The 15,136-nt window shown below is 39.9% G+C and overlaps 1 protein-coding gene across 1 annotated transcript in view; it reads right to left on the reverse strand.

The window, feature by feature from the left end:
- Positions 1 to 15,136, reverse strand: part of MCUB (mitochondrial calcium uniporter dominant negative subunit beta) — a 35,403-nt gene that overhangs the window by 3,427 nt on the left and 16,840 nt on the right. The window contains exons 4-8 of the mRNA XM_088524038.1: positions 6,718 to 6,799; positions 3,220 to 3,295; positions 2,645 to 2,815; positions 428 to 532; positions 36 to 196 (exon numbers count right to left, since the gene is read on the reverse strand). Of these exons, the coding sequence (XP_088380164.1) occupies positions 36 to 196; positions 428 to 532; positions 2,645 to 2,815; positions 3,220 to 3,295; positions 6,718 to 6,799 (595 nt within the window). The remainder of the gene's footprint in view (positions 1 to 35; positions 197 to 427; positions 533 to 2,644; positions 2,816 to 3,219; positions 3,296 to 6,717; positions 6,800 to 15,136) is intronic.

The raw sequence follows: 15,136 nt of genomic DNA on the forward strand, positions 1-15,136 counted from the left end.
TGTGATTTACAGTAAAAATAATCCCCTTTTCCAACCTGTTCAAGAGGCAGCAGCTGTTCTTTCAAATATTCCAGTTTCTGTAGTAATTCTCTCTCTTTCCTGACCTGGTGATCTTCTATGTGTATAGCCACAAACAGTCTGTGAACCAAGGATTTGATATCTTCCATTTCAGTAGCATGCTCACTGCTCAGCTTACCTAAGACAAAAATGTTTCTCTCAAAACACTTCAAAAGCTCATCCTCTTCATTCTCATCTCCCACCCGTCAAAAAAAGCAGAAACATCAGATAGAGCAAAAGCAAAGAATGATTTTTTCTCCAGACAGGTTCCTGTTCTCTGAACCTTTTGGATGCCTGTCACTACATAAAATGAGATTAATTGGGTCATTAAGTGTTCATGTTGTTCATGAGTTGTTCAAAGGGTTCATACCTTTTTTAGGAGATGACACACTGTACGTTTTGCTGTTAATAACAAGTTTAAAATCATTCATCAGTAAGACTTCCATCAAGGTTGCATCAGAGACCTTGCTACCATCTGCAGAAGACAGATTTCACTTAGAAATAATTTTAATCATAAAGGATCTTAAACATAGCTTAAAAAATAGCTACTTGAGAAGTAGAGAACTAGACTCTCCAGTACAAGCGAGACAAGTAATCACAGAGGTGTTAGCAGAAAAAGCTCTGGAGATTCCTCTTCTGCTCTTTTATGCAAAACTTGACAGGAATGCTATCCCATCAGCAACACAGAAAACAGGCTGAGAAGACAAATACTCACATCTATTTTCAGTAAGTTAGAACTGCAAATGAGGGGGAAACTGTGACATTGAGTGAGGAAAGTTCCTTTTTTTTTTTCGTATTTGTATTTGTTGCACTTCTCATTCCCCTTCTACCAATTTTCTTTGCAAAAAGCCCTTTCACCCAAAAGACAGTATTCGTCTCTGCCTAGCACTTGCAGAAGATCTGCCTTTGATAGATGGAACCAAACTTTAATAAATTCATTGGCTCTTTTCCAATTGCATAGACACACTGCAAGCCCTTCCCAAGGCATTCTCAGCACAGCAGACCTTGCAAGATTAGTACTCTGGCAGCATTTCTGATCTCTCAATCAGGAAAAAAGGTGCATCCAAATGAGAAATGGATTCTTCCTATCCGACATTTAAAAGACAAGAACAAACGTGTCTAAAACCTCTGCTGAGAATTCAGAGAGCCTAAGGAGCACAGTGCTCAGAGCGCTGCTGCCGGGCATATGACACAGCTGTGGTGCGAGGGCTCCAAAGCCAGGGCTGCTGAGGAGCAGAAGACCTTTTTAACCTTCATTTCCTATACATAAAAAGAGCACCTTCCCCCGTGCCTATGGAGGGGTGCACAGGAGGTGGAAAACAGATGCTTTACTCCTGATGTGAATAATGATCAGGCTATGCAGCTTAATGAAGGTTTCTGTATGTAAGGATTTGTTAAAGTGCTACTGCCCCAGCTCCTCCATCTGTCTCCATGTGTCCACTATAGAAAGGCACTGCTGAAAACCCCACATCTGCAATTATTTATTCACTGGATTTCTTCTGTCTGCTCCCATTTGCTGGGATTTAGATTATGGAACTCTATGAGCGAATGCACCAGCTGCCTCTCTGTGCCCCACTCTGTGGGTAGCAAGGCGAATCTTGAAGACTGTCACTTTCAACACAAAATTTGAAATTTTAGCATGCCCTTCACTCTTATTTATTTATTCTTACACATTAATAGGACATCAAAACTAATTGCATGTAAATTATTAAGGTGACATTTATAAAGTGACATAAGGCAAAAAATGCTTTTCAAAGGAAATGCCCAACAGGCTCTTTGTTCTGCATCTGGTCCAAGATAGATTTAACAACTTGTCCAACCTTTCACTCACTGAAAAGATGAAAAGTGTTTAGTTTGGTTTTTTTTGTTGGTTTTTTTTTTTTTTGGGGGGGGGGGAGGTTGGTTGTTTCAGTATAAAATTAGTATAAAATTTAGTATAAAATTTGATCAACACATTCAGCAAGAAGATACTTTCTCTCTTATACTAAGCATAGGTGTTGAAATGTGGACAATGTCTAAAGAAGTTTTTCAGGGCTAGGATTATATCTGCAAAAATGAAAGTGAGTATCAAATATGCTTCTATGCCTTCAATTAAAGTTGGGTTTAACCTAATGACCAAATGAACAAAAAAAAAAAAAAAAAAAAAAAAAAAAAAAAAAAAAAAAAGGGACTGTCAAGCTGTTTTCAGTTCCTTTTCCAAGAGCAAAGGACACATTATGAATGTACCCAACTATAAACCTCCGAACCAAACTTCCTTTACTCCCTCCTCCTTCCGTCTACGTATTACCTGATGAAAAAAGCCTGACTGCTGGCTGCGTTGCTACTCACTTTAAATATGATCACAGAGGACCAGAAAAGAAAGATGTCAGAGAAACCTGGAAAGATTTATTTTCTTAAAAACAGCATGACAAAGAGAAACTATTTGAAAATAACAGAGGAAGTTATTTGGATGTAAGGAAGGCTATACTAGCATGTCCAACCCTGCTTTTGAAATAAGCCTTTCCAAGAGGACTCCAATATTGATACCTGAAAAATAGACAAAGCCCAGAACCATTCAAAGGAAAGAGACAACAGAAATTCAAAGTACCTCTTGCAAAGACTTCTGCCTTCTCAATTCCTTTATCTTCTCTCTCAACATCCTGCAGAAATGCTCCAACTGTTACTACCATTGGCTTGATAGTAAACTGACAGCGCTCTCCTCTTGTGGGCAAAGTAAGAGTTACCACAGGAAGACCATATCTGTAATGAACAGTCACTTCTGGGAGGGGGGAAAAAAGAAAGCATGGTGAGTGAAAAAGCCATACTGTAAGCTCTAAATAAACTTAGCTGTTTTAAAACACATGTAAAATAAAGAAAAACCACTCAGTACCTTCCGGATGAATGAATGCAGTACTTCCATTTCTAGGCCACTATGTGCAACAAGCAAATAATTTAATCTCACTCTACCCCCATAAAATAAGTATGTGCCCTCCTGGTTTTAATCAGAGAGCAACATAGAGCAGGGGTGGAGGTGGGCTATGAGGGGGAATATAGGCTAGTGTAACACTAATAATGCCCACTCCACATTTTTATTTTTATTTATTTTTTTTACACCCCTGCCCAGAAGCTGGAATCGAAAAACCTGTTTATGAAGACAGGAAAGAAGCCGATGGGAAATGTTACCATCAGATGGCACCAGTGTGCTGCAACATGCTCCTTGGTGGTGTATCCGGCTTCTAGTTTGCCTCAACAGCTGCACCTGTAACCCAGACCAAGGGAATTGTTTTTTGGAAAGGTTAACACACAAGATTCATTTAGTAAAAGGCAGTATCCAGACCATCCTCGTGGTCTGCTTCTGTGTGATCTGCCAGAAGAGACATATTGCTGGAAAATCCATCACTCAGTTTCTTCTCTTTAAAGGACAGAAACATCCCTTCTAGAAGGTGCAAATTTTGTTAAGGGTATTAGAATACCGCTTTGGCTTGCATGGCTTATAAATGACAAAAAAAAAATGAGCGAGCCAAACAAAACACCCCAAACCAAAACCATGTTCCTGAAATACTTCACTGTAACTCTTAGAATAAGCTGTCTCTGCTCTCCTCCCAAGAATTCCCAACAACTTGAAAGATCCACCACCTCCGTGGTGCCTCAAAGGAGAAGTGCCAGGAAAGCAGGAGCACCAGGGGAACAGAGGCACCCACTTGAGGCCCATAATGCAACCTGAAGAAACATGCCTGGTCTCAGCAAAAAGCCTCTTGGGACTGAGCCTTGTGCGCAGTGACCGTCTCCGCAGTAGTGAACAAAACGAAAGCCAGTGGGGCCTCCGGTCTCTCCCCTTTCTTCATAATTACACATGTGGCAGAATAACCAGAATACACGAACCAACAGGTTATTATTGATATTCATGGTATTACAAGATGATGATAGCAGTGCAGCTTGTCCAAGTATCAAAGATCTTTTTTTTTATTTTTATTTGATATTTAAAAATAAATAAATCACTCTGCAAATTTCTAACACTGGGCAATTTGTATAATGCAATTTTTAGACAAAGGAAGTCAGAAATCGAAACAAAATACCAAAACATCTAAGAGATTCTGTTCAATACAAGAGTTAAGTATAATGCAAAAATATTATTATATAAAAATAGTAACAACCACCAATCACTAACAGCCCAGAAATGCCATAGAGCATAGCAAAGCTAGAGCATGCACACAACCTCACATGTAACCTCTGTATTTCTTAATCAAGAGTAAAATATTTTTTCTGTAATAGTACATTAGTAGTTTTGATCCCATCTACAGGAGTGGCTTACACAAAAAAAGGGAACACAGAGTCTAGTAGGAGGGAGACCAAGTTCAAAATTGGATATATTTTTCACAAAAGCCCTTGAGAGAAGCTAACGATAACAGTCTAAAATAACATTCAGCAGCCTCAAATATAATAACCAGCATGTGTCAATTGTTTCTATGGAGGGCTATTTCAGGACCTTGGTTTTTATGGACACTGTGTTAATGTAACATTTGGACACTAACATTGGACAGCAAGGCTTATGTAACGTTCCAAAGAAATCTTTAAGGTACTTAATTCCGTTATTCTTTATAATTCAACATTCACCATTTTTTACTCCCTGAATCTCTGCATGCTGTACTATAAAGTTCTTAACTATTTATGCATTAAAATCACATCAAAATCACCTGCAAAGAATTCACGAAGTATGAGAAGAGCAGAAGTCAGTGAGCAACAGAGCTGAATGATGTTCAAAGCAATGAACTCTTCCTACACAAACACAACATCAATTAGTCGGGAAGGCTGAAGGGCTCAGTTAATTCCTGAATTTGGCGATTCAGATCCAGATTTATGGGTGGAAAGTTATTCGTAGGGTAAAGTTAGTAACCACTAACTTGTCCTCTACAGAAAAACTGTACCAAAAGAGTTTTTGACAGTAACAGGAAAGATAATAGCCCCTATTAAAGCAGTTTTTAGTGACTGCTCCACTATGATCAAAAAAGAAACAAAACCCAGTCAGTACAGTTAAAAGGAAGACTTCAGCTATGGGATTAAAACAAGACTCAATGTATTTTTTATACTGTGCAATCACAGCAACATCAGTAAGAGCTGAGATGCAAGGACTGTTTTTCGGAATTCACTGCGTGCCGGGTTAACGTTCGGATACCGCAACAAGGCGCCGTACGACCAACCTGTGCAACACAGCCCTTGGCCAGCTTACCTGGCCGCTGAGGAAAGCTGCTCTACTTCTTTCTGAAACATGAACACACAGCTGGCTAAGAACACCTATAATACAAGCACCGTGTTCTGAAATGAGGCGCGAGGCTTGCTGACCCAGGTAGCAGTGAAACAGCATTGCTCACTCAGCTCACACTTGCTAGCTCCCAACCCTTGGCAGAAGCAGACAGTCATAGTGCAACGCATCTCCTCATCCAGTAGAAGTCCAATGCATGGACTCTTAAAGGAAAAATTGGAGAGAATTTAAGACACAGTGATAACCATGATGAAAATAATCTGTTTAGTTTAAAAAGGTAGCTGGTGTAAAATGGGATAGATATGCATTACATCTTTTTTTCATCCAAATTGAAGAAGTGTTTGCTCTTTTAAGGCCACCTAATGTCTTTAGTAGGAAAAAAAAAGTTGCCATTCTGACCTAAACAGTGGCAGTTTTAGTGTTCTGATTTGTAACACAGCTTTATGGACAACCACAGCAGCACAACTGACCTGGAAATGAGCTAACTAGACAGAACACAGACAAAGGCAGGAATAGCAATGCTTGTTTGTTTTTTTTACTTTAAACACTGGCAAACCACGGAACATACACTGTATTTTCTGGAAGTAGCAATTTCAGTAAGCAATTGCTTATGACTGCAATTGGTGCAGACATAAGCTCAAATTTATATGGAACCAGTTACGCACAAAAGCTGCTATTACCATCATTGCTATTTGAAGTAGCAAGAAAGCCTCTATCTTTCTCAGTACTGAGTATGCAAACATAAACCTCATCAGGAACCATTCATTTCTGTCATTTGGAGACTTTTCAAAAGCATGCAATTTCTGTTGTCTTTGAGACTGTATTTATATCATTTTGGTTTGCCATAGTAAAATCTTACAAACCTCTGAATCTGCAGCTAATCTACACTCATATACTTGAAACTGCTTTCATTTTGCTTACATAAATTTCAAAAGATTCAGTAACTTTCTTTTGCAATTTCAGTAGGAAGCACAGTGTAACATACCCGCAAATTCAAGTTCCCACTCAATTGTGTTTTTCAGCAGACAGCCATTCGTTCCAGACAAAAAAAAGTGTCAGTTTAACTCAACATGTCTCTTCCTTGAGATTCCCCAGAATATTGCAACTAGAAGCATATCTATACTTACAGCAGGACATTTTATAATTTATAATACCTTAAGTCAAACTCATAAGCAGCCTTTACAAAAAATAATTACCACAGACTGTTACGATAAATGTTGTCATTTCCCCATATTCTGATTTCCTTCTCTTAATCTTTAAGGTAATGATATGAAACATGAAATTGAAATAGTAGGGCACAGTGATAAAAACATGCTACTCCCTAAGCGTAAGCTTTTTACCCGTATTAATAACCGTGCAGTAAAACACACTCTAATTAAACACATCTTGCCGTTAGCTTTTCAACAGCAGTGTAATGTTACAGCCTCTCCCTTGCCAGCAGAGGAGAGCTCGGCTGTCTCCGAGTCCTCGCCCAGCACCGGTGCAGCTGCCTTCTCACGACTGCTACAGGAGAAGGGAGGAAAGGAACAAACCAGAGCAAAACCATGGGGGAAATTAGTAGCTGCAATGTCCAAAAATGAGCTCAGGTTTTCTGTTTCTTATTGTCACCAGAGTAACTGACATCCCCAGCAGGTGTTAATTCCCCACATTGCGAGGAAAGCCACCTGTCTAGATGCTCTTTCCCTTTGGGTGCACATACTATAAATAGCTTTCCATATTGTTCATATGTTTTCATATATGCATTAGACAACTTATATATTTCTTATCACTAATGAACACATGCAGAAGCTCTCTGCATAGGAATGATGTTAACTCCAGTCTAATTTTCTAAGGGAATCAAACCTAGCAATTAATTTATTATGGAACAATCCATGATTTGAGAGCAAACCGTCTGCAGATATTGCAGGAAAGTTCAAAAGTAAAAGAAGGAAAAGGCTGTTGCCATCACAGTCTATCAACTCTACATAACTTAACCGTGACTACCAAAAATGAATCAGTATTTCACACTCAGATTACAAAAACTATACAAAAGGTATTTCCCTTTTTAAAATGACTCACCAAGGCCTATTTTGGAGACTTCTGCTGCTAGAGTTTTATGTTGTTTTTATAAACAATCCCACTTGTGTGGAAAAATAAGATATTAGGAGCCTTAACTACCTACTATCACTTTACAAGTGCTCATTTAGGCTACAGAAATACCTTCCCTTTCCTCAACTTCTCAGTATTCTTTCTTTGCTTACACTGAAAGCACTTTCATTGCTTCCCTACAGGTCCTAGAGATAATTTACATTATCATAGACTGCAACAACAGTTTCAATACAAATCGCAGTTTCAAAAAAACATTACTCAGATTTAGTTGCATCATCTGGAAGACCAGTTTAAATTAAGCAAACATAAAAGTCCCATAACAGACATTACTCATTCTGCAGTAACACTGCTCGTTTTAGTTATGGTTTCATCCAGGGAAGATAGATAGCAAATACTCCAAGTGTCAGAAGTATCTTATTTATCTTTCCCTCTGGCAATAAAAACAGTATTTTTAACCCCCTCCCTCAGGATAAATTGAAGGCTAAAAAAAGTAACCAAGAGGGCTTTTGCAGCAAAGCACTAATATCGACCTGAAAAATATGTTGGGGTGGGCTTGAAGAGGCAACACAGCATTCGTGGGGCTTTTCTTCACAACTCATCTTGTCTTACAGCACTGTTTAAAAAAAGCAAACAAGCGAACAAGAAAATACAAACAAACAAAGCAGAGCCCACCAACTACAGGCTTGTTTTCCTATGCCTTCTATTCATCTCTAAGTGTCTTTCCTTTCCTCCCTCTGTTTTAAGTTTCAAGAACAGTCAGTACTGAATTTAGATAACTGGATAAACTCTGCTGGTGACCAAAATGACAGCTTTAATTAGAAGCACATGGAGAGGACTGACCATGAAGAGCTCTCCTGAAGGCTCAGCTGGTCATATTCATCAGCTCACTGGCACCTCACTTTACGGAGCAGGCCTTTGATCCGTTCTCAGCCAAGCAAGCTCACATCCTTCATCTTTACTTCCACCTCCTATTCACTTGTGCTTTTACAAATTTTGTGCCCAAACTCTTCCTCCCCATAGAGGAGCTCCCATTTAAGTGGTTTGCAGAACCAGGCGAGAAGGTAGCACGCGCTTTCTGCAAGCCCCTCAGCAAGCTCTGTTACCCCCTTTTACGATAGCCCCTACTCTATGACAGAAAATGTCCTCTCTGCTCCAGGCAGCCCAGCACGGGGAGTTCTGTTCGTCTGCTCCCTGCAGCAACTCTCACAGGCGGAAAGGCCAAGAGCCCTGGGGTGGTTTAGCCTAGAAAGGCTTGGGATGGATCTTATTAATCTGCTTAAGAAAGGGTATAAACAAGACGGAGCCAGCAAAACCAAGTAAAACCAAGCCTACATTCAAGAGCAGTGCCATCTGTTTCCTAGGCTGTCAGCACAGCCAGGATTTTCAGTCTGTCCCACCAAATGGATCCTTGCTTTTTAGCCATGCTTTCTTGGAAAAGAATCATGGCCAGTTAAACACTGCTATATTTGACTTCAAAGGTAAAAACAGTGCCCAAAGCAGGGGGCTGGACTAGATGTTCCCTTCCAAACTCAACCATTTCGTGACCCTGTGACTTAAGTTTCAAAAATATGCTTATAATGTATCCCATTAGGTAAGAAAGCAGGCTGGCTGCATCTCTTCCTACAAATGTCTAAGCAAGAGTGCATCTTCACACATGCAGCTCCTTTCACCACAGGAAAAAAAAAAAAAAAAAAAAAAAAAAACTCAACTCCTGTGAAGGAATAAAAACAGTTCTTCAAACTGCCAGCCAATAAAAAGCTTGAACTGAACTGAAATGAGGCAACAGAAATGAAAAACAGACACAGAGTCAGACTAATGCACTTGCAGATTTACTGAAGTTGTGGTCAACTCTCACTCTTCTCTTCAGGGAATTTTTAAATACCAATCACTGGGCAGGCTGCAGCACACACAGAAAGAAAAAGTCTGTCACAAAGCAGCACGGTTTTCCAGCACTTCCATTATTTAAAAATCTAAGTTTACCCCCCCTCTAATACAAAAAAAGGAGCTTATGATAAACCTACAAAGATGCATTTATCCGGCCCTGCCAAACATATTGTCCATGTAAAAGGAACCTACTGTGCAGCTGCTGAAACACATCAGGGGAGAAAAGCTGGTGACTCTGCACCGACCTCTCTGTTCCTCACTCAACTGTCCCCAGAGGCTTCCGTTTTCATCTCTTCTGCACTATGGGCACACGCCATTCTTACGTGTCCCATGCTCATATGTCCTCTCCCAGGTACCCAACTTCCCTAGCATTTGGCCACAAGCCCATAAGGGATCCTAATACCCTACTAAATCAGAAGCAAAACCCTGCTCCATTCCACTGCTACCACAAAAAGTTTAGTGCACTGTTCTTATTTAGCCACAACTCAATGTTATCTCTAGTCACTTAAGAGCCTCTTGCAGCAGTTGAACTTCTGCTGCCATTAAAATACTGCACAAAGACCATCGTGGCAAAACCTGACCAACTCCCTGGCAAAGCACCCATGATCCCCAGCCAGTTTGCTCTGTGAAGCCCACCGTGAAACACCAACCAGCTGCAGGCACCGGCCCTTCCCACTTTGTTTGCCTTCAAATACTCCATGTTTTCCACAGCAGAAACGAGGCAGTCAAAATAAGCAAAGGCCAATAAAATCCACGAATGCCACAGCCAGACATGTAGGATTCCATTTGCCCACTGCTATGTTACAGACAGACTTTGAGTTTTTGTGGGTTTTTTTAGTTATTTTTTAAAATACATTTTTGTTTGCTTTGAGGAGCAAGAAAATACTAGAGAACAATTAAGACTAAAAGGAAAGAGTATAAGAGAAGAGACCAAGAGTCTTCCTCAGTATCTGGCTAAGTTAAAGCAAACTTAGGTGTAAGTATCCCAGCACTATATTATTAAAAGATGCTTCTCTCTTTCTGCTTCTACATTTCCAGAATTATTTTCTGCACAATTATTTTAATATAGCAGATCAAAAAAAGTTTTTTAAAAAAACCCCAATCAATAAAAATCCACTTCTGTTGCTTTATCTCTTCAAAGATCTGCTGTTAGGCTTGGCAACATTGTTTTGCTCAGACTGCTGTTATCAGAAATTTCTCCAAGGAAAAACACAATTTTCTTTTGATTGCTTTTTTAAAAAAATGGTAGAAACAGAAGAACTGACCAGCTAGAGCAAATCAAAAGCCTTTCTCTATCAGCGATTAATACGAATATGCATATACAAAGATTTACAGTCCTTGCAACACACAGCTACACACATTAATTACCACAGTCATTACGAAAAGGAACTTGGTTGTTTTGTTGTAATCCAGATTTAAATCCTACTACACTACTTGTTATATATTTTTATTTTTTGAAAAGCAAGACATGACTCTCAAACATTGGCATAAAGAAGTCTCTAATACAGGTTTCAGAAACGCAAAGAAACACAATGAAGTATTACCACATGTCACAAAAACACATTGTTTGCTTCCTTTTTTATTTTTCTTTCAGAAGCCTATCTTTTCAGCACTAGTCATGAAACATTTTTAATCTAAAAATGTCAAAAAGGGTGCAGTTTTGTTGATGCTGTCAAGCCTCAGTTGTTGACATTCATGTTTTAAAACATACCTTAGCTGAAAAGCTCACTCACTGAAGTCAGCAGTTAAGATTTTTACTGAATTCAATACAAGTCAATTTTTTACTGTCTTTCTACAGAAAGTAAAAGTACCGAGTGTACAGACAACAGTGTTCCTTGCAAACCCAAACCACCGCTACTAGCTGCAATCCACCAAGCTATCAGTCTCCTCTTCGGGACCTTTACTTTTTTCCAGCAAGCCATTACAGTTTTATCTGCTGGAGTCAGCAGAGTAAATAACAAACCAAGAATTTCATGCAACTTTTTCTGAAGTATTTTTCTAAAGTTTATGAAGATAAAACAAATAATTAAAACCAATACAAGTAGATCAAAGCTTGGGTATGCCCTGGACGGTGTGGCCCCTGTGCTGCCGCGCGCCTGCCATGCTACCCGGGGAGAGGGGTATCGAAACTGCGTTTTAGCTTCTCACTTTTAACCCTGAAGCCTTTGAACTCCTCGGGCCGGCTTCCCTGGGGGCAAGCGCGAGAGAGAGGGAAGGAGGGCGTAGCTAGGACAGAGATGCTTCTCAAGCAGATCTGCTGATGCTGGAACAGAAAATTTCTTTGAAAACAGTAGATTGCTTTACGAGTTTCAACTTTATTTTTTTTCCTTTATTCTTAACTTCTCCTTCAAGCCTCTATCACCCCTGCATTCCCCAAACTGACAGACCTACTGCACATTGATGAGTTTCTCAGCCGTCACGCCATCGATCATGTTTTAATAATGAAGTTCCTTCACAGGGTGCCAATTCCTCACTTCATGACAAATTGCCTCCATCTCTCCCTCGCCTCTGCCAGCTGGAGCACACCAACCAGCAATCAAGCATTCCTCCAGCATGGAAGAAACGTAGCTCTCAAATGTCAACGGCTAGGGATCCACTTGGCTCCTTTTCTCTTTGGAAGACGAGCTCCAAAGGGAAAGCCGAGCTCCTCCCGTGACCCCATCTCTGTGCCGCGCAAGCTTTTCCCCACGGACCACGGCAACACAACGAGCAACTGGAAAGGCACTAGCTGTGAAAGGAGAAGCTGCCTCTCCAACACCAGCAGCCCATTTCACTGAGCTTTCTGTGGAGACGAGAGGAACCTCGAGACTCCATTCTATGTTCCGTGCATACAGACAAAAATAACCCCACACAGCAAACAAAAACATGCAAGAATGCCTGTTCAGTCACTTCCACGGGACTCCTCTTCAAAGGCCATCAGTAGCTTGACCTCCAACGTGAGCCTGGCGCACTGCGAACTGCTGTTGCCGCTACGCAGGCAGCCTGAGTGCTGAGGATGGAAGAGCATGGGGCCTACTCTTTTGAATGACATTTAATGCGCTTAGAAAAACCCAGCTGTAGCAAAGGTCTTACTAAGAACGTGGAAGCGACTATACAAGCTACTCAGAAACCAATATTTCATAAGAAAACATTTCTCACTCACTTAAGTTGTTCTCCCCGCAATCTTCCCAATCTGAAAGGATCTTAGTTAGCAAGAGCACAGACTGTTCCAGGGGTCTATTATGGAGCATATCTTGTATTCCCGTAGTAAAGGCACCAACTTTAATATGAAACACAAGTGAATGAACTGCCCTGACACATTCTCTGACATTTCCCAGCACAGTAATTTTCCTCCTGCTGTTAATTCAAGCAGGTGTTTTGGAAGTAAGTTCAAGTGGCAATTCTGATTCCCTATGTAGACTTGGCAGAGTCAAGATATCCAGAATATCAAGATATCCAGGATTTACCTACATTAAAATTCACACAAACAACCATGCAGAAAATGTAATTAATGTCTTTGCAGCAATAAAAACTGAATACAAACTATCTGTTTGATCAGATTAACAAAAATATTACAACATGAGGACAGCAAACAACTCCTGTTTTTCAAAGAGACTTCTATTTTCCCAGTTTAGTGTTAGAAAGATTTGCACAGTAAGTGTCACAATGTTAGTATTATTTATATGTTTACAGTACACATGACACCAAACATAACCCTACTTAAACTGCCTCAACACTGTTTCAGCTCAGGTATCTCACAGACAAGCAAATAAAGTGCAGAAAGACAAAGACTACTTATTTCCTCAAAGTTTATCTGTTGGGAGGTGGCAGAACAGGGAAAAGGGTGAGCAAAGCTGCGCAGGCAGCAGAGCAGCATCCTGGGAACAAAGCTACTCCTCAGTTCTCCACAGCACATCCTGGGACGGGCATTTCTGGGCCCAGATCTCCTGTATAAGCAAGCAGCCTGGTATTCTCAATAGAAAACAAAACAAAAAACCCCTCAAAACTCTGCCGTTTGAAACACAAAACTAGATTTCTGGCAGAAGTTTGGTTCAGGCTGGCTGTTACACAAAATGAGCTCCCCAAGTTCTTGCTTTATTTTGCCTCGCATATATTTTGAAACAGAGTGCTTCCATATGTCACTATTTATTTGCAATTTGCGCTGATAACTGCATCATATGGGAAAGCAGAAGGGGAGAACCCTGAAGGAATTTTTAACTATGATGGCTGTTCAGATGTAAAAAAATAAGTAGGAAATCAAAACAGCAACAACTCAGACCAAAAATACACCCATATATATTAAGGAGAGACCGGTCAGATCACTTACCTGATGTCTTCCATAACATGGCTCCAATAATTCTGGCTGTTATTTCTTCAAGCTCAGCATAAACTAAAACAACTCCCCCCCCCCCCCCCCCCCCCCCTTCCAGGAAACCTCTTGAAAGAGTCTCGATTTAAAAGAGTTCAACAGAGGCATATTGTAGATAATTCAGAGATGACAATTATAAACCAGCACAGTAGAAAAAACCAAACCCTCACCTCCCCAAAACAGGCATCATACTTCTAGCCCAAACAATTTAACAGACCGAGTCAGAAGATCTCAGCAGTTTAATATGCTCAGATGAGCCAACTGAGACTAGCTGTCTAGCCTCTAAAATGTCTTCCCTTCACAGGCACCTGTAGATTACAAGAAACTATTCAGATTGAAAGTCTTTTTTTTTTATTTATTCTAGAACATTTTTCCCACTAAGATTCTCCTAACTTTTTAAAAGGAAAAAAAAACAAGCAATATTGCCCCTTTCCCAAACTTCCCAATTCTTTTTTTTTTATTTTTTTTTTTTTTGAGCATTGTAAGGAAGTAAGATGCAGAAGATAGCTTCCAATAATTTCCAACTTACTGGGAAAGATCAGACAAGTTACTGCACCTCAGTTCCTCTTATCTATATTAAAAAAAAAAAAAAAAAAGATAATGACAGCTACCCAAGTTTTCATGGGTGGAACAAATTATCAGGGATGAAAAAGAATCAACTGGAGGAAACTCAGTTGATTCTCCATTCCCCCAGTTAATGCTCCATTCATCAGCCAAGACATCGGGTCATCTGTACATTTTGCCAATAACTATATTTGTTCCCTAGATCTTGAGGATACTTAAAATATCAGTGTGTCAAGTCATACACAGCCACCCCAAATATGTGATATCACTACATCCACAGTTACTTTGGTACTCCCACTTACTCGCCACTCTTTACAAATTAAAGATAAGTACATTTTAGTCAGTGTTACTGATCAATATGCTGAATCCCAAGCAAAAAACCCCATGTTTATTCACCAATTGTTGTTATTATTCTTAAGTACTGGACTTCCAAAAGCTTACACGAGAGTTTATTAGGTGAGAACAGTGACCAGTATTATCAGGAATAGACCTGTAAACAAGCTACAAGTTAGGAGTCTGGGCATTTACTTTTAACCAGGTGAACCCTTATTCTGGTAATTCTGGTAGGATTTCTTCCCTCACTCACCCTCTCAAGTTTTCAAGATATTCTTCCAGGGTCTAGAATAGTGGCAACAATTTCAAATGGTCCTCACTTTCCTAACACTTTCCATCAGTCACTAGGTTCACATTGTACTGAACTGGAGAGGGTTACATGCATTTATGATTAGACTGTACATTACATATCATTTTTGTTAAACTCCCTTTGCAATTCCTGGACATCCAATGCTCAGCTCTCAAAAACCTGGCAGAATATTTACTCAAACCAGCAAAGAATACACACAGAGATATTGAGACTTCTTTCGTGGAGCTCTAAAAGGGCTATAATAGTCTTAAGATAGCTTTTTCTTTTAAGGATGTCTCTCATACTCTCAGCAACATGTTGAACAGCTGCAAGA

This window comes from Tinamus guttatus, unplaced genomic scaffold (assembly GCF_059628265.1).
Source record: "Tinamus guttatus ecotype Peru unplaced genomic scaffold, ASM5962826v1 Tinamus_guttatus_pri_ptg000202l, whole genome shotgun sequence".
Taxonomy (NCBI): domain Eukaryota; kingdom Metazoa; phylum Chordata; class Aves; order Tinamiformes; family Tinamidae; genus Tinamus; species Tinamus guttatus.